Below are 20,149 nucleotides of genomic sequence, written 5' to 3'. Positions count from 1 at the left end.
AGTCTAGGGGTGAACCTGCCCTAAGGGCCAAAGTCCAACACAATGCAAATTTGTAAGAGATGGGCACTTGCTTTTAATTTTGGGGACTGGGTGTTATTTTTTTCGTCATCAGGTTGCCATCATATACCAATAGAGCTACATACATGCTATCTTGATACTGCTTCATAGATCTTTAAGAATACTTCACTCCTAAATTATAAACAATATATTCTAAAATTTCCAAATAAAGAAGTTACTTACATTTATCACTCAGAACTCGCACCCTGGCTGTTTAAAACTTGCTAACTGAGCACCTCCTCCTGTTTTTTTTCCATGAAATCATTGAATTATGTAACAAGAGCTCGACGGACCATTTTGTCTCTTCCACACAACTGGCCAAACTTCAAAATAACTCTCTTCCAGAAGTTGTTGCGATCTTGTGAACCATCCTTTCTCTTTCGCACAACCGACTTACATTCAGATTCCGTCTTCTTCAGGAATGGGTCGTGCATGCTTTAGGAAGAAAGTTTTTTGTTTATACTGTGCACAGTTACAATGTGAAGAAGATTTGCTGCAAAAAAAGTGATGGATGAAAACGCTGAATCACCCTGACCTACTTGTTGTTATTATAGGAGCATTTAGTATCTTTAACTTGTAGGTGAGGGCGAACAGGATGTGGTCCTACCTCAAAGGCAACACTCCAGTTCAATTTGCTAGACCATACCATGTTGAGCTGGTTCACAAGCAAATCAAGGGGCTGATTTAGAGTTTGGGGGAGAGGGTACTCTGTTGAAACGAAAATCCTCTCTGCCAAACTCTGGTCCACCCACCCAATGTAAAAGAGGATCGACCTTAAATATGTTGGCGATGGAGCCTACTCTGGCTCTGTCACCAGCATACACATCTAATGGCCAAATGGAGTAAGAGACCTCAGAGATTAGCCACCTCACTGTCCACCAAATTTAGAGCAGGTGGTCGGTTGACTTTTTCAGTTTTTTTTTGTCATCACCACCATGTAAAACCTTTGCAGATGATGGGCGTTACCAGGGTTCACACACAATTCGTCCGGACCCAATTTGGGCTCTGGTACATACCAAAACGGTGCTTTCACCCAGAGGCCACCTGTTCTAAGGTAAGTATTCAAGTATATAATTGGTTTGTGCCCTCCTAATCATATGAGTTTTTTAGGGTATCTTAATCCCCGATTCCAGATTGAGCGCAGTAGATGGAGGTAGTAAAATAGTCGGTTAAAGTGGCTTTTTCTTCTTTATTTGAAGACAAGTGAAAAAATAATAAAGAACAGCCGACACGTGTTTCGCCCAGGGGCCAATTGGCCAGGGCTTTCCCTTTAACCAACTACTCTACTTCCTCGGGGCCTGCTCTGACTCTCCTGCAATTAGTGAGTCCCTTGGATCTTATTGGTCCCAAAGTTGCACTTTTTTTGTTTACCATGTCTGTTGCAGCTGCCAAGGCTTATTGGTGCTCCCTCCAGACACCTTCCCCTGGTTCTTGACTTCTGATGTGGGACAGCTCGTGAACGACTCCTGGTCTTCCACCGCTTCACCTGGTCCTCACAGCTGCAGCGACAAACAAGGTCACCGTCATCACTCTTGCATCTTCCATTATCGGTGGTCATTGGTCTTCCGTGCCTCCTCGTCACCTTCCAGTGGCATAGACTCTGTCCCCTCTGCTTGCATGTACTCCACTTCAAGACTCCATCCTTCGATTCCACCAGACTCTTTCACCTTCTTCGCCAGTGACATCTTTCCTGAAGCCATCCATTGTGGTCTACGGCGGTTACTGACTTCACTTCGCACCTATGTACGCGGCTTCTCTGATGTAGGTATCCTGGTTCCTGGGGTTTCCATAGGTGGGGTGACTCTCCAACCTTCGGACTTCCACTGGGTCCACTACCTGCCCGTAAAAAAAGAAACTGAAAAGTTTAATTTTTATTTTTTAAATGCATCCTGTTTTCCTTTAAGGAAAATGGGCTGCATTAAAAAAAAATCTGCTTTATTTAAAAGCAGTCCCTGACATGGAGTTCTGCTGACCCCAGCAGGCCACCATCCCTTGGAGTGCCAGTCATTCCCAATGGGCTAGCAAATTGCGACACCCCCATTAATATGCATGAGTCATTCAATTTGCGACCCCATTGGAATCGAAAACAGGGTCTCAAACCTGGTTGTGCATCCCAATTAGAGAGTTGCGACTCGCTAATCGGCGGGTCGTACATCTGGCCCAAAGTCCCGACTTCGGTCACAGTTTGCATTCCATTTCTTTAGTATATGATTTGGTCTCCCCCTGGAGACCACTGTGTATTTGTGCTTACTTACCTGTTTATATCTAAAGTAGTATGTGTGTTGTGCTGATAACTCCAGGTAGTAGATATACCAATGAATTAGTGAGTGTGTATAAAAATATAACTATTTTTATAACTACACTGTGTGGTTCTATTTTGTTTAACCTACACTATTTGATTAGGTCTGGTAAAACAAGCTGCTTAACACTCCTGGACTAAGACAGTGGCTGCTCTCCGCAGCTACCACTTAAAGAGCGTTCTATGGTTGTCTAAGACCACTAAAATCACCATAAGTGTCGCCTGGATTAGTGCAGGGTGCTTCACGTAAATAAGTGTGCACCATATACTAAGCCTGCCTCCTACAGATGGAAATCTAGAATTAAAAATACAACAGTTTCCACATGAATAAAATAATGGCCAACTATAGCCTGTCTGCTTGTTTCTTCTCTCGTCTCCTTTTCACTCAGCCATTCCTACATACCATGCTTCTCTCCTGTTTGCCTCAAAAGTTCATAATCTACCTGCTTTTCTCCCTTCATCCTTTCTAGTTCCATGTGTTTGCCCTGCTCTTCTCTCCCAGCTGTCCCTTCCCCCATCTCTCCTCAGTAGCTCCTGCTTCCCCTCTCCAGCAGTCCCTGCTGTGCCAGTGCCCCCATTGTTCCTTCACAGTACCTCCTATCATTAGCTGTGATTGGTCTATCCAACATTTCAGGCCTGCCGGTCACTAACAGCTCTCCTTTCTCACCGTTCCATAGGTTTATTATTTACAAACTCCCTCGGGTAAAGAGAGGTCCTCCAGAGACAGGCATGATGTACAAGTACCAGGACAGCTCCACAGGCGGCTGGGTGGATGGTAAATCTCTGATGAACAGCACAGCGGTGGCTGTTGGAAGGACTCTCCTTCAGTTGTACAAGTCCAGCCAGAACCAGGTAACGTTGGAAGTGAGGGCTCCCTGGTGTGGCTGAAAGAGCTGTCACATGAGTGAATGGATCACCAAACTGAAGACCACCCACTTTGTGGTCTCCTGCAGTATATTTTTGGATGTATACAATTGCATAAATATAGCAGAAGTTGAGTTTGCACAGGTGTTGACTGCAATACATAATCTGACAGTTATTTTTGGGGGACTACTATGCCTCCCAAAATCAGACGATTTGTATAACCTCCCTGGAGGCCCCTACTGGAGAAGATACCATAGGTCTGCCGACAAGGGGTGAAAATGGGCGCATGAAACCATGGTTTCGAAATTTGAGGAGAAAGGCAGGTAATGATCAACTTTCACAGAGACAAAAGCTGTTGTCATTTCCTCAGGTATTGCCTGCATTTTGAGTATATGCCAAGGCCCTTCTATTTCGTGTTCTGATAATGCAAAACTAATTTGTTAGGTTTTGTTTTACCCTCAGCTATCTCCTCATCTTGTATTTAACACTGGAGAGGCCTTAGTCTGAGCCGAACAAAGAACAATTTTCTATTAGAAGAGATGTGGCCAAAACCATTCCTATTGACTGGGGCAGCAACCACTTGTAACGCGAAACGGTCGTATTGAACGAAGTACATGATGAGTGCAACACACTGTATTGATAGTGCGGACAATGAATTCATTTCACAATTACTCAGGAGTAAGAGTCCAATCCGTGTACAGCATAGAGTAACACAACTTCATTTGTGAATCTGCCAAGGGCATCAATGTCCAATGATCTTGAAATTAATATGGCGTGCTTTGATAAAACTCTCTATTCCCATCAGACAGTAAAATCGTATAAATCCAAACTTCTTTATGTAGAGCATGGGTGTCCATGATGGAAAGAAAACGTACCATTGTGATCGGTTCACCAGTGCTTGGAGATATTCCTGACGTAGCCAAGCGCTGTGATGCGGGTAGGGAGATACTTAGGGCCATATTATCAAGAACAGGCGATAACATTATCGCCGCTTTATCGGCAAGAAACTGCCGCTAAAGCGACGATAATGGGCTTGATAATATGTCCTTGTGAATTCCCATAGCAGCCCAGGTTCTGGTGTTAACCTGGGCTGCTATGGGAATTCACAAGGGCACACTATCAAGCCCATTATCGCCGATTTAGCTGCAGTTTGCTGCCGATAAAGCGCCGATAATTGTATAGCCTGTTCTTGATAATATGCCCCTCAGTTCTCCTTCCCTTTGCTTCCTTCCTCGCTCACCTCAGTTCATATCCCTCCATTCGTATGCCCCCTCAGTTTCCTTACCTCTCTAACTCTCTTCCTCTTCTGTCAGCTCTTTGAGTGCTCTGATCAAGTCCTAGTATCAGTTCTATGTTTTTACACCTAATCTTGGGGCTCTAGGCACAGTTGAATGTCTTCTTTCAACTCTGAGGGACTTTCTCAATTTGCCCAAAATCTGCTTCGGCTATTGGGCTAAATTACTGTGCACACTCATGCCATCTCTAAATGGAAACAGTTGTCCCTTTCTCCTGCACTGTGCATGAGTACACTCAAGTCCTCTGTGGAAATAGTATTCCTCTCCTGCTTGTGATCCACCACGCTGCTGCTGCTGCAAAGTATGACCCATAAATGCTTCTCTCAAATTATGACACTGCTCTAAATACCAGTTCATGACAATATAACACCAGTGATAGGTTTCTATGTAGTTTGGAGGGTTCTCGCCTTCTTAAAGCATACAAAGAGGGGGTAATATTGCACAACCTGCTGACCCTGTATTGCACCTTTTGCCTTCCCTTTCAGAGTGAAGACCTGGCCTACGTGTTGTACAATGACCAGCCGCCACCCGAGGAGTTGTCTGGCACCATAGGTGGACACACTAAAGGTAACACTGACTCTGCACATGGGGGTGATTGCAATACGATTTCTGGGCTATTTCTCATCCTAGATGCAAGTAGGATGCTTTCTCTAGCTTCCAACCAGTTTCTTGCGTACACTGTTTTACCTGACAAACATCTGGGGCCGCCCGTCATATGGGCGCGAGACACTGTTCCCCTGTCTGACTTAAGAAGGTGCACGTCTTGGGCATGCCCTGTATCCCTGTGAAGGCGCTGTTCCCAGAGCAGGTGTGAACACGGGCAACAGCACATTGGTGAAAAGATACCTCGGCTGTTTGAAGCCACTAGTATGCCTTTCACTGTGCATGGGCAGCATTTAAAGGAGGAGCAGAATGCTTCCTAAAAGTGGGTTCAGGGAGTGACATCACCTGTATACAGGTGGGGTGCCTGGGGTTGGTCCCTGAACCCACTTCCCCTCCTTGTGGGGGGCACTCTGACTATATGCCACCTCTATGGGGTGCCGTCAGCCCACCTCCTGGTTAACTCTTTGCACCGGCACACAATTAGCAAAAGCACAAGCTGTATTACAGAATGGGCAGTGCAAGCAGCTACCGCCCTTTCTGTAATATCAGTGCCACAGGGGTGCAAACTGTGGGCGCAATGCCCGTTGCACCCCCTGAGATACTTTCTACTAAAAAGCTCCTGGTGTCTTTCCTGGCCATGTGTGGTGCCTGACTTGCTTCTAGCTAAAGAATGACCTACCTGCATTTGCTTTATGCCCTACCGTCATATGCTACTCAAGCAGCCTCAGCCTTCGAGCTTCCCTCTGCCACAGTGTTATTTGATTTCAGACATACAAAGAACCAACTTTATGAACGCCATGCCCCCTGCTTTATAAATACCAAATTTTGCCCAGACACCATCTGACACACACACACACACACACACCCACATACACACATACAAGCACTAAGAGATGTAGAGAACGAAAAAAACACAGGCTCACACACATACACTCACACACACACACTCAAACACACACCAACCTTGTTTTACCATTTTATGTGCAACCATTTTTTTGCTTCTATCCATGATGCTGGCTTGCTATTCCTCTCTATTCTTGTCACCTTCTCCTGCTCTCATGTTTCTGCAATTCTTCACTATATTTTTTAAATCCTGCAGTCAGTAATTGGTGCCTCTCGGCGCATATTCAATCTGTGTTTTTTAGGAGTGGTCCTGTTGGATAGAACCCAGGGTTTCTGGCTGGTTCACAGCACTCCTCGCTTCCCACCTGCGGCGAAAGACCACTACAGCTGGCCGGAGAATGGGCTTCGAAATGGACAGTCGTTTCTCTGCGTCACTTACAGCTACGCCCAGTTCAAAAACATCGGTAGGTGGGCAGTGGGACATCTCTTGGAGCTTTCTACCCACACCTGAGCTTACTCTCACTCTCTCTCCTTACCCAGCTTGATCCTCTCCACCACACCGAAGACTGGAAACAAAGCTGGTGCTTTTTTAAAATTTTGGAAAAGGTAACTGGTGTCTACATGCCATGGTTCATAGGGCTCCCCTGTGCCATCTCCTCAGGAACCTGGCAGTAGTCCGTTATTTTGGGTTCACAGGCTCTAGATATTTTCCCTTACAGGCCCTGTTGTTACTCTTGTGAGACCTACTTGATTCCATGTCGTTCTCACTCACTCTTGTTCTCGCTGGCTGTTGTCTTGTGGCCTCGCTGGCTGCTGTCTTGTGTTCTCGCTGGCTTTTGTCTCGTGTTCTCGCGGGCTGTTGTCTCGTGTGGCCTAGCTGGCTGTTATCTCGTGTTCTCGCTGGCTGTTGTCTTGTGTTCTCGCTGGCTGTTGTCTCGTGTTCTCGCTGGCTGTTATCTCGTGTTCTCACTGGCTGTTGTCTCGTGTTCTCGCTGGCTGTTGTCTCGTGTTCTCGCTGGCTGTTGTCTCGTGTTCTCGCTGGCTGTTGTCTCGTGTTCTCGCTGGCTGATGTCTCGTGTTCTCGCTGGCTGATGTCTCGTGTTCTCGCTGGCTGTTATCTCGTGTTCTCACTGGCTGTTGTTTCGTGTTCTCGCTGGCTGTTGTCTCGTGTTCTCGCTGGCTGATGTCTCGTGTTCTCGCTGGCTGTTGTCTCGTGTTCTCGCTGGCTGTTGTCTCGTGTTCTCGCTGGCTGTTGTCTCGTGTTCTCGCTGGCTGTTGTCTCGTGTTCTCGCTGGCTGTTGTCTCGTGTTCTCGCTGGCTGTTGTCTCGTGTTCTCGCTGGCTGTTGTCTCGTGTTCTCGCTGGCTGTTGTCTCGTGTTCTCGCTGGCTGTTGTCTCGTGTTCTCGCTGGCTGTTGTCTCGTGTTCTCGCTGACTGTTGTCTCGTGTTCTCGCTGACTGTTGTCTCGTGTTCTCGCTGGCTGTTGTCTCGTGTTCTCACTGACTGTTGTCTTGTGTTCTCACTGACTGTTGTCTCGTGTTCTCGCTGGCTGTTCTCTTGTGGCCTTAAATTGTAGAATACGCTGTCACTCAGCTGGAAAAGTGAAGAAGAGGGCTAAAGCACCCAATCCCGCCCAGCTCTTGGACATTGCCTGTGATGAATGGCCAATTCATAAAGAGAGCAACTGGACCGTAATGTGCGCGCTGATCGTCATGGCCTCGGGAGCTGGGGAAGCTCCCCCCCCCATCTCTTCCCCACCTCCCGAGGTCACAGGGGAGAGAAGGAAATCCCTCTGCTGTCTGCAGCAGAGGGATTTCCGGCCCCTGTCCTCATAACGGAATGGTTCCGTCGAGAGCACATGGGCACCGATGCTCATGAGGGAACCATTCTGTCATGAGCATCGAAGGGGTTTACATTGTAGCCTTTTAGTGCTTTACACCTTGTGTCCCCAACTTTGGGGACAGCAGCACACTTGTTAGATGACTGCTTCCATTGCATTGGCTATCAGGGTGGGGAATTTTTTGCTTCACTGAAGCAACCTGTAACCTGCCCTCTGGCGAGAGTGCACGTACATTTCTAAATTTGACCAGAGATTTGCATAGACCTTTTTGATTGCTAAGCCCTAGCGAACCCTTTAATGGTGTCAAATCTGGAGGGGAATGTTTGTATGGTGCACACTATTGCCGTCACTGCACCATTTCTTGGAGTAACAACTTGCGCAGCCCACCAGGCTTGCTCAAGTGCCGTCTGATTGCAGATGCACAGTACCTGCTAACCAGCTGTGATCCTTGATGCTTAAACCAGCAATAGACACAGTCCACTTATTTTTCCCAGGAATAATTGCCCTCCATAGAATCAAAGCAGAGTTCGGATTACATTCTGGTCACCTTATAATTCATGTTGGAACATTTTTACCCCATATAGCCAGAGAGTCTTGCATATTATTAATCCAAGGTAGTGTTGGAATCCAAGATTCCCAGTTTCATGTTTTGCTGCAGCCCACCTAGTATGGTTCCGCTGGGACCTCTCTGCCTCCCTGCAAGTAACCTCGTTACTTAATACAGCCCCTTAATGCACTCAAAGACACCTTGCAACAACATGACACCCTGCTGCTTGGGGAAAATGATTTTTGACCAAAACATACCCCAGTCTTTATTTTCAGCATTTATCTTTTATATCGGCTCCAGTTTTTGTGAAGTGTGTGTCACTGTCCCGGCAAGACATATCCAATAGCCTGTTCCACCTTGGTGACTATCCCACTTTGATGTGTAAAGGCTTAACTATCCAATGAGCTAAGAAATATGTGACATTAGGCAAAGGAGTCCTCGTGTACTTGCCATGTATCCCTCCTTTCTTTCAGGAATTTGCCCGTATGGTTTAATCTGTTGTGTTTGCCCCCAGACTTCCCAGGATGCTTACTGCAGGTCATGTGAGCAGTTGCTGACGTTAACGAGCGAATCTCCTGGTTGCAACTTGAAATTAAACACTGCCTGCCTTAATGTGCTTCGTTGATAGTGATTAAGTACCTAACATAAATCTCTTCCCCTTTGAAAAGATACAACAAACCGCATCGGTCATGAGAACCTTAATAAGCACAACATTTTCGCATGGATATACCTCTAAATGAGAATGGCTCTACACCATAAGACCAGAGATACACATATGTTAAACCTATTTATTGCTTTTGCCACCTAGTACCCTTCTGGTTGTTGATACAGAACCTTCTACCCAGCATATGCTGACAATCTTGCGTTGCCATCGCACCACCTGTCCTCCTTGGATCACCCTCCATTGTCCCGTGCAGTAGTCATTTTGCTAAATGGGCAATCAATTTAATATCCATCCTATTTTACCGGCATTGCTTGTTCATTTTAATCTGAGGTGTTCGCCCCCAGACTTCCCAGGCAGCTTGACTGCTGGCAATGTGGGCAGTTGCTGACATTAATGAGAGAATCTCCTGCTTGCAACTTGAAATTTAACAATGCCCACCTTAATGTTATACTTTATAAGTGATTTAAGTACCTAACATATCTCTTCCCCTTGGAAAGATACAATAAACAAAGATTTGGTTTTGAGAACCTTAATAAGCACAAATTTTACCATGGACATACCTCTAAAGAAGTGACAACTCCTCAGCCTCTGAAACTCGAAATGAGATCAGCTGGCTGAAGCTGCGACTAAAATGCATTAGAATTGTATGCGCCCAGGTCTGTTGAAAGTAAATGTTATTCCATTATTGTTATTGTGCTGAATACCAAACCTATTGGCTCTGCTCCTATTGCTCCTATTGTGAAGGCAGTCATTTGTGCTCCATGCCCCAGGGTGCATGCTTTGCATGCCAGGGTTTTGAGGCCATGCGTTCCCTAACAAGTGCCGCCACGAATCCCAGGTTGCCACAAAACGTTTGCATAAAGACTGGTCGTCGAATACCATGAACTGCTGTTGTTTGGGGCTATGTGCTACTTCTATGTGTAACCTCTGCGAACATGGCTTGTTTTGTTACTGTTTCATTTTTAACTTGCTTGGTGGTTTAGTGGGAGATGCCCGTCATGCCAATACCATGATTGTACTTCTGTGTATGTAGTGGGGACGTGCCTTTGCATGCTGCTGATGCGATTTAGACAGCAGTATCTTAAATTCTTATTGCAAAGACTGCCTCCAGACAAGGTAAGGAAGACGGGAAGATCGTTAATTTAATATCTACAGGCTGGACCGTTACACAATAATGTGTTTTACCTAGCGCTTCAGGTGGCGCTTCACAATCTCAGCGCTGTGTCAGGCAGATGCGACTCTGCATGCGTTTCTGTTTCCTGTCCTTACCGCAGAGTGAGGAAAGCTGCCCAACTGTGGTTGACATAGACTATGCTAAACATAACATTAGTGTGTGTGCGCACCTTCACCCCAATAGATATCCTGGCACTGATTAACAGGTGTTTATTGCTACCCAACTTGATGGTACCCATTTTATCGACCGCGGGAGGATGAAAGGCTGCGTGGGAGGCACAGTATCTGATGGGATGGCCTTCGTAATAGATGCCCCAATGTAAATACAATATGCCCAACTTTTCTTAAAGGAATGACTAGTGTGTAGGTTACACTCCTGTGTCCTGCCCACCATCTTCCCAGGCTGCTTAATTGCTACCAGTGTGAGTGCCTTACTGACATAACTGTTTGACATCTAATAGTCGAAGTTTCAAACCTCCCACAACTCACCTCAATGTGAGTCTTCTTAGTACAACTTGGGGGATCAGGGAAGTCTGTGGCTGTCTTGGCAGGGATCTATGACGTTAGAACGCATACATTGACAACGCGTACCTTTACAACGCGTTCGTAACAACGAAAGTTGTTACCACTCATTGCGCTGGGGGGCGCAAAATTGATTAATTTAATTTACTATTCCAACACCAGTCCCCGTGGATAGTAGGGAAGGTGTTGGGATAGTAAATTAAATCATTTACTATCCTTGAGCGCCCCCCAGCGCAATGCGTGGTAACAACTTTCGTTGTTACGCCCGCGTTGTAAAGGTATTCCGTGGTAATGCTTGCGTTCTAAACGCTGCATCCCCTTGGCAGTGGCATGGGTATGCTCAGACGTGGGTCCCATGCTCACGGTGTCACTGGAACCAAGCTGTACCTGGCAGAAGAGCCCATCACTGGGGCAAAACCAGTCCTGGGATGCTTGTGTTCTGGTCAGGGAGGACTTGGCTTGGCCGTTCGGGCTGGACTGTTCCCACGAGGAACATGGTCAAGACTGATTTGCATATGGCTAGGTCCAAACTGAGTTGGCATGGTGAGCAAAAGAACAATGGGCTATATTTCTACCCCAAGCTATTGCCAGTGGTTGGACTTATTGCAAGCAGCCTCCCATCACCTTTTGTGTGTTTCAGCAGTAGATACTGAGCAGTTCGTTCATTGATCAAGTGCACTAGCTTCTCCCTTCCCCAAGGAGATCATGGATTGAGGGTGAGGCCCACCTGGCATGGTGGGTGAAGCAATACAGCATACTTAAACCCAGTCTTGAATCACCCTTAGTGAGGAATGGCCTTCTCACTGAAAACAGCGAACAAGCCAAAGCTTTTAGAAGCCTTCAGTGACATGGTCCACTTCACCACAAGCGTTCTAAATTCATAGTTCTAGAGGTCAGATCTTTGTTACAAATGTATTCCTTCTGCTTTGAATTGCTTTATGTTCCTCTCTGTCTCTTGTATTTTGTGGACCCTCTTTAACTAGACTATTGATGTTCAAAGTCCTGAGTAAAGGTTAGTTACGAGCTATAGCATTACAGGAACCGGTTAGAGTTGGCCGACCCCTTGCTCTGTATCTTGTTTAGAAAAGAAATGGTCCTTTGGCTCTAGAAAGTCCTGCTGGCCAGTTCTTTGACAGATAACTACCTTTAGGCACCTTCTGAACCTCTCCTAAAAAGGATCTAACTGCACGAGCAGTAAAAAGCACCCCCATATTGTTAAATTCCTAAGAAAATGCAGACATTAAGGAATTAAAATTTGTGAGTGAGAATAAAATTGGATCCCCAAATGATGTCCGTCAGATTGAAGGATGGAGACCTGATGTGACCTAAGCACCGGGAGAAATGTGGAAGTACGGGACAGTTTATTTGCCCCTTCGGTTTAAAAAAAAATTGTATTTGAATGTGTGCTCCTCTCTATTAGGAACCCAGCTCTTGTACAATAATATCCTGGTGTTCGACTACAGCGTCCCTGATGCTTTCGCTGAGGATCTACCCGACTTGGCCAGCGCAGCCAAACACTGCCATGTGAAGGCTCCGCCCTGGAACCGCCAAATACAATTGAATTCCCTGGGGGGCAAGACATTCATCAGCTTTGCCAAATACAACTTGTTTTATGATGGTAAGCTATTTTAGTCAATGTCTCACATGCTTATTTACATTGTAAGACTGCTATGTAGACACATTTAATGGTAGACATAAGTCAAACGTACTAGTTGTTGGTTCAGCTTGTGTGTTCGCTGATAAACTTTTACAAAATTGATGTCAGAATCAAGCACTTATTTGCACCCATTCAATTTTGCCAGCACTGATGCAATCAGTGTGACTCACTGTTCCTCCTTCTCCTCAGATCTTTACTCTGGTTGGCTGGCCGGTGCCCTAAAGCATGATCTTCTTGTGCAGTTCTGGCCCAACTCTCGCGGTGTTCTGTGCTCCAACTGTTCCCAGACCTACCATGTCTTCAATGTGCAGAGCATCACCTTCCCATGTGGTACCAGCTTCACGTCACACATCGATCACTCCAAGTGGAGTGTTTCCCTTGATAATTCCGAGGAAGCCTGGATCTGCATTGGGGACATGAACCGGGATATGGAGGAGGAGAAGCGGGGTGGGGGCACAGTATGCACCAATGATCCCTCCATCTGGAAGTCGTACCGTTCACTGGTCACCCAGTATGAACCCTGCAAGTAGGTCAGGCTGGCAGGGGAGTTTGTAACAGTCTTGTGGAGTGCCATTGGGAAGGTCCTCTTTCTGATAGGTGCCTGCAACCAGGCAATCCTTCTGTAAGATGTCGCTTACTGCCAAGGTGTCCACGACATGCGCTGTAAGAGCTACAGTGCACACGCGGACTTTCTGAAATCATGCTAGACCTTTTATTCTGCAATCTATATATTTTAATCACTGTTCAAATTGTTATTAACTCAGGGATGGAACTGGCCTGATTTTAGAATTTTACAGGTACCATACGATAATATGCACTTTAATAATGTGGACAGGATACCGGTCACATTTGTAATGGAGTAGCCATCCGCCAAACTCTACCTTTGGCCCAAATTGCCACCTGTAGGAATACATGGTCTAAGATAATGGGACAGTGCTACCTAGCCTTGGCTGGGGGTGCTCGATGCATTGGTACTGGCATACTCCGCTTTTTCCTCAGGGGCGACAATCGTGCACCATTGATAATAAACAACTCTCTGGCTACCTTCCTTGCCAGGCCGAAGGGTAATCAAAGTGACAACAGTGAGCTGTAATTAACAACAAAACATAATGTAAGTGGAGGAGATTTTGGAAACTAATCTACCTCTTTTTTGCTAATTGTGATGCTGCGGTAAGTTCTCACAATCACGAAATACTCAATTATGAACATTTTGTGTAATCAGATATTCTATTTTGTTAATAAATAAAAAGAAAATGCTGTTTACAGTAAAGTTTATTCTGTGCATCATTTAGTTTTAAGATATTGATTAGGAGACGTGGGAGATTACCGCGTAAAAACGTAATCTGCTGATCAGGTATCTGAAACAACAATGTGAAATGTGTGAAAGGCACTGGAAAGATAGGGAAATTATTAAAGGCAAAGACTGACCTATTTGCTGCATTGCAGCGTATAAGGGGTTTAATATACAAAATACATCCATAAGGCTATGCATCTGCCTATTACCGAGATCTTTGTGTAAACTGTGTATTACAGATTCAAATCCTCGTAGAAAAGTTCAAAGAGTTAATTAATGTACTGGAGACATAAGTGTAGAGCCTGTATTTTGCTTCTTTCAGTGTCTGGCTGTTACAACAATGTCTGTGTAATTTGCTATTTGCAGATTAAGATCATTTCAAGAGAGCTTGGGTTCTAGATTGCCCCTGATTTGAGAGCCAATGCACCTGATCTTTCTAATCCAGGATTCATTGGCAAGGGCGCTGGCACACACAATGTTGCCTCCTTAAGAACAAGTGAAAAAGGCAAATACCTTTCTAACTTCTACACTTACTAGCAATGGCGCGCCAATGACTTGCTTAGTATTTATGTAGCATTTTCAGCTTTCATTCTCTTTGGGACTAAACGGAAATGAAAGTGGAGTTATTTATGATTCCTTATGCAGTTGCGTTTTGACAGCTTTTAATAACAAAAAACATATCATCCACTTATTAGCACCAGGTCTATCTAGTCTTGCTGGTATGTTGTATTAAATGCGTGCACACTGTGCCCTAAGGCTGTAAATACATGTATGCATCAAGCAACAAACTAGGAAACAGCAGCATCTGCCTATTTCCCCAGCTTTGGTTGGGTGTGGGTATGCTACGGTAAAGTGTGGAGATTCCAGGGAATGTTGGTGGTGGATTTGGGTCTTCCTGGGGGTCGGGAGCGTGGTTTTGCCATGGGGGAAAGTGGATGTGTATGCGTGGTGAGGGTGTAGAGCTACGAAATGTATAGGGTTACTAGTATATGGTTGAGGAGATGCCTGGCAGAGACTTTGAGGGGTTGAGGTTTAGAGAGTAGGGCTGTCGAGGGACGAGAGTGGAGGAAGTTGGGGGTACTGACCATGAGGCTGATGATTTCAGGCTTGAGAGTGTGCGATGCCAGAGATTACTCTATTGCCAGTCAGATAGTGACAGAATGAAAAGAGGTGCAGAGACAGAGATTTTGGTTCGTGTGTTAGAATTCTCAAAGTTGAGTTTAGTACATTATTTTTTGTGAGGCATAAATTAAGTTTGCCTTGTTTAAGTGTATACTTTTTTGTCTTGAAAGCCATTACTTATCTTGCCAAAAAAATGTATTTAGTCCTGACACCTTAGTGTTTTGATGTGCAGGCTGTATGGCGAGGGTATGCTGTGTGTGTCTGTAACCTTCATGTCAGGTGTTTGAGTCCTTGTGGTAAGAGTGTAGTTATATCAGGCTAAAGTGAATGAGTAAGGAGTTTTTGTAGTTAAGTGTGGAATGGTAGGGTGGGTAAGGAACCGTGGTGAGAAAATACGATTGATCCACTAGTTGTTCATGAGATGAAATTCCCTTACTTTTACCATGCCCATCCTGAATAACAATTTTCCTGTAACAGATGACCAGATAGCCATTGAGGGCCAGTGGCGACGGAATTACTAGAAATATCCTCCAGGCCTTTGTTATTTTTACGCGATGGCATCGTTCATGCCAATATGCAGCAACCCTGAGTTGGATGTGGGAAAAAGATATTTCCTCATTATGTGACCTTCACCGATGTTCATGAATAGCAAATAGTTGGAGGTGCATGGATGTGGCTTCTTAACGCGATCCACGGATGACGCCACACCATCCTGCGATATTGCATCACATGGCTGAGCGTTGAGGACGCCAAACAAAGAAGCTCCAGAACCGAGAATCCTGTGCATGGATCCCCTGCTGGCCCCACTCATGTAGGGGTTACGCTTCAGGGGTATCTGTGTAAGACGCTGAGGTGGGGCAGTGGAACAGGCATGAACTGGGAGCAAGCAAACTCCAGCCTGTGCAGCGCCTGCAACAGTTACAAACAGGAGATCTGTATCAGCACAGACCCTTCTGCGTACCCTCCCAGCCTCCCTGTCGGATAGGGATGCCCGTGTGAGAAGCTATGGGCGGCTACCTTGGAAGGTTCAGGTTGATTATGTTGGGGAAAAGGGCAAAGGGTTGAGATTTTAGAGTTCCGCAGAAGAAGCCTGCCCACTTTTATCAAAAGGGAACTTAAAGAAAGTAGTGATATTTTTTTCCCTCTTCCTAACCATAAGAGCATTACGCAATTTATTTATTTATTTATATCATTTGTAGAGCGCTTGAATCACCCCGGTTGGGGTATCTCCGCGCTAAGGCCGCAATCGAAACCGTGAAGTAGATGGCTCAGAACAGTAAGGTTTTTAGTTTTTTTCTGAAGGCCATGAAGTTGGTGCATTGACGAATGTCCAAAGGTAGTTGGTTCCAGGTATGAGGTGCTAGGTAGGAAAAGGCTTTGCCTCCTAGTCTGATTTGTTTTATACGAGGTACGGAAAGGAGGTCCTCCTGATCGGAGGGCGCGTGAAGGAGTGTATCTTACCAGTTTGTCCGCCAGGTATCTTGGTCCCATTTTATTTAAGGCTTTGAACACCATACAGCTGATTTTAAATGTTATCCTTTTGCGTATGGGCAACCAGTGTAGCTAGCGAAGCAGGGGGGAGTTAGGTTGTTATGGGTGCAGCACTGGTTACTAGGCGGGCGGCCTTATTCTGGACCACCTGTAGGCTGCTCAGGGAGGTTTCCTTTGCAGAGATTAGCAGGGCATTGCTGTAGTCCAGGCGGCTTAGAACCAGAGCATGTACCAGGGTCTTGCGAGTGGAAGAGGGGAGGAAATGGAAGACTTTACGAAGCAGGCCGAGTGCATGGAAGCATGCCCGCTTGGTAGCCGCAACATGCTCATCTAGGTTTAGTTTGTTATCTATTAGGACCCCAAGATTCTATACCACTTTTTTGGGTGATGGTGCTGGTCCCAGTTCCTCAGGCCACCAATTGGGTGACCAGCATGTTATTGCATCTTTAAATAACATTATTTCAGTTTTTTCTGCATTCAACTGAAGGAAGTTGCTGCTCATCCACTTTGTTATGGTTTTCATACCCTCCGCGAAGATGCTCTTGATGTTAGGGGTGTTTTTGTCGAAGGAAAGGAGAAGTTGAGTGTCGTCAGAGTAGGAAATGGGCGTGATTCCAATGTTCCTTAGAAGTGACGAGAGTGGGGCAACATATATGTTAAATAATGTGGGGCTAAGGCAAGATCCCTGTGGCACGCCCTTGGATACCATGGTGGTCTGAGATTTGAAGGGACCAAGGTTTACTGTTTGGGTTCTCTCCTTCAGGAAATCTGTCAGCCAGTTTAATGCATTGTCCTGGATGCCTATGGCTCGTAGTCTCTCCAGCAAGATCTTGTGAGATGGTGTTGAATGCTGCGGACAGGTCAAGCAGCAAGAGAAATACTGCCTGGCCAGCGTCCGCATGCATTCGAATGTCATCCGTGATTCCCTATTCTCTCCTCAGGCTAACTTCTTAGCTATTGCCTAAAGCTAAAATTAGCCCTAAACCGGTTAGAAAAGGTCCAGCCCTCCCAAACTGAATTACAGGACATAAAATGCAGCTGCATTTTAAAAAGAAATAGTCCACATGAATGAATTAGAGAACTACTACTGCCGTCAAACTGCTTGAGGCTAAACATGTCCTTGTTAATTGGCAACACTAAGGCAATAAAGAGATAAAGAAGACCATAGACAGTACACTGACAGGCACAATGGTCAAGGAAAACAGTAGCAAATTACCCCATGCTTGGCTGTACTCCAGTTATATATCAGCAGCCTCAGAAACTATAAGCAGCACAGCTGACATCTACTACCAATCATTAGCGCTTATAATAGCAGAAGAATGTCTAAGCTTTCAAACTCAGGACATTAGCATCAGAAGAAGATTAATTAGCAATATTGGAATTCAAGGCAAGAACCAAGAAAACTGAAACATGTCAGAGGAGAGTCTTGCCAATGAACTAGAGATTCACCAGACCAATCAAATTACATATGGAAATACAGAAATCTCAAATAAAACATACTATTTTCACAACCAGAGCTCATCAGTCGGGTGCAAGAACTAAACAGCCCAACAAAATAATTAACAAAGGGGATGGAGGATTTAATTATACGCTTCTCTAGGAGATACCACAGAGTCCTCTATAAAGTCCTCTAAGAAGTCCTCTGCCCCATTGAGAAAAACAAAACTCAAAAAGCTGCCAGCCAAATCACATCAGCAAAAAAGGCCAAGGAGCTACAGAAAGATCTACTGTACGAACAATCAAGTAATCAGGATGAAAAGCATATCTCTCATGTAACAAACCTGACAATGGGTAGTAAAGCCCTATTCCAACAGCATTGTCCTCATCAGCAATAAAAAACACAGGATATTCACAAAGCAAGCAAGCTCGTATACAGATACCTGAGGTACTCCAAATACCTCGGCAAACAATAGAAACACCTTCAAAATGGCACTCAACCTCTGCCCCCGACAACTACGGGAGACAAAGAAGAAAGCCCTGGTGACACGCATTGAAGCTAACTCCAACAACGGCAAAGAACTCTTCACCATCGTAAAGGGATTCTCCAACCCCGCAGTTGTAACAAATCGCATCACACCCTCACAGGACTCTGCAACCGCCTCGCAAATTTCTTCCACAACAAGATTACCAAAATCTACAAGAATTCACCCTCCAACTAAAGCCCACCGACTTCTTCAACAACCAGCAAAACCACCCCCCTCCCACAATGGAGTCCTGACTTACCTCCTCGAGCCACCTTATCACACAGGAAACCACAGCCATCATGAAAACGGTACACTGTGGGGCCCCAGCCGAACCTTTCCTGCACCACAGCTTCAACCTTGGAATAACCAGGATCAGCCAAGAACTCTATAGCCAAATCTGGCTCCCCTCTAGATTCTTGTCCTCCAAGGATATTTGCCTGTCTTGCCAACAATATTGCACTAGAAGTTATGGCACTGTTTAATCTCTCCTTAACCTTAGCCAAACTTTGTGAAATGGAAATGCACCCAAGTCTCACCCATCCTTAACAAGCCTTCTGCCAATCCAGAAATGTTTTCTAATTATTGCCCGATCTCCCTGTTACCATTCCTTGCTAAAATTCTAGAGAGTTATGTTAGCTCTTTCTAGAAGAACACAAGATTTTAGACTTTTCACAATTTGGGTTTAGAGCTTTACATAGCATGGAGAACGCTCTAGTGGCGGTATCTTACTCTCTCAGATTATCATTGTTCTCAGGGACCTCGATAATGCTAGTTCTGCTTGATTTGTCGGCGGCCTTTGAAACGTCTCTCATTCCCTCCTTATTCATAGATTATTTGAGGTTAGGATTTCTGGCAATGCCTTGCTTTGGCTTAGAGATTTTCTTGATAACCGAACCCAGAATATCTGCTTAGACGCTATCCAATCTAGAACAATGAGAATAAATAAGGGAATAGGTTCCTGCCTGAGCCCTACATTATTCAACATCTATGTAGCGCCTCTGGCACAGATAGTTAGAACCTATGGATTTGAGACTGTATCGTACACGGACGATACTCATTTACTCATTTCCTTTTGGCTCGATCTAATAAAAGTACAATCTCTTTTTGCTTATTGTACAAGCGAGATCGTGGCTTGAATTACTAACAACTGTCTCCAGTTAAATAGTGCTAAAACAAAGATTGTGCTTTTTGGCAAGGCACAGGAAATCTGGTCAGCCGATTGGCGGCATTCTGAGCTTGGCTCAGCTTCTGTCCCAAACAGGTGGTGAAAAACCAGGGCATTAACATTGACCAAACCATTTCTATGAAGTCTCATGTCGAATCTACTACAGCAGGTCTTGAGGAAAACCTTCCCTCGCTCCCTCCCAGATATAGAAAGACTCTGATCCAGACCCTTATCATATCGTCTTGATTACAGGAGTGCATTATTAGGGGCAGCCAACAAGTCTTTGATGACTAAACTTCAAGTTGTGCAAATACAGCAGGGTGAATCTGTAACTTGCCCCTCGCACATCTGCTGCTCCCATTTTAAGGTACCTTCATTGGCTGCCCGTTAAAAAAAGGATCATTTTTACGATTTGTCGCTTTACACAGAAAGCACTTAATAAGGCCCTGCCTACTTACTTTCACTCTAAACTTATTTTCTATCAGCCCCCCAGACTGCTGAGATCTTCTAGCAAGGGCTACCTAAATATCCCACAAATCCACACTATAGACAAGGTGGCAGATCTTTTTTCTTACTTAACTTCCCTGCACTGGAATAAACTGCCCCTTTCCATCCGTTCCTGTCTGGAGCACACCACATTTAAAAAGATGTTAAACATGGCTGTTCAGTGCTGCTCTTTCAGCCTCCGAGAATGTTGATTCATTTGCTCATTGCGCTGAGCGCCGCAATGCTCCTATTGGAGTGATTCGC

At 45.2% G+C, this 20,149-nt stretch overlaps 1 protein-coding gene across 1 annotated transcript in view; it reads left to right on the top strand.

Moving 5' to 3' along the window:
- DNASE2 (deoxyribonuclease 2, lysosomal) overlaps positions 1-13,633 on the top strand; it is a 70,641-nt gene extending 57,008 nt beyond the window's left edge. Inside the window, exons 3-7 of the mRNA XM_078689237.1 lie at positions 3,034-3,208; positions 5,001-5,082; positions 6,264-6,425; positions 12,127-12,324; positions 12,553-13,633. Coding sequence (XP_078545363.1) covers positions 3,034-3,208; positions 5,001-5,082; positions 6,264-6,425; positions 12,127-12,324; positions 12,553-12,893 — 958 coding nt within the window. The 3' untranslated portion in view covers positions 12,894-13,633. The remainder of the gene's footprint in view (positions 1-3,033; positions 3,209-5,000; positions 5,083-6,263; positions 6,426-12,126; positions 12,325-12,552) is intronic.
- Positions 13,634-20,149: the final 6,516 nt, after the last annotated feature.

Source organism: Lissotriton helveticus, chromosome 1_1, assembly GCF_964261635.1.
Source record: "Lissotriton helveticus chromosome 1_1, aLisHel1.1, whole genome shotgun sequence".
Classification (NCBI taxonomy): Eukaryota; Metazoa; Chordata; class Amphibia; order Caudata; family Salamandridae; genus Lissotriton; species Lissotriton helveticus.
Note: the sequence above shows the minus strand (reverse complement) of the source record. Positions and strands in the feature narration are given on the sequence as shown.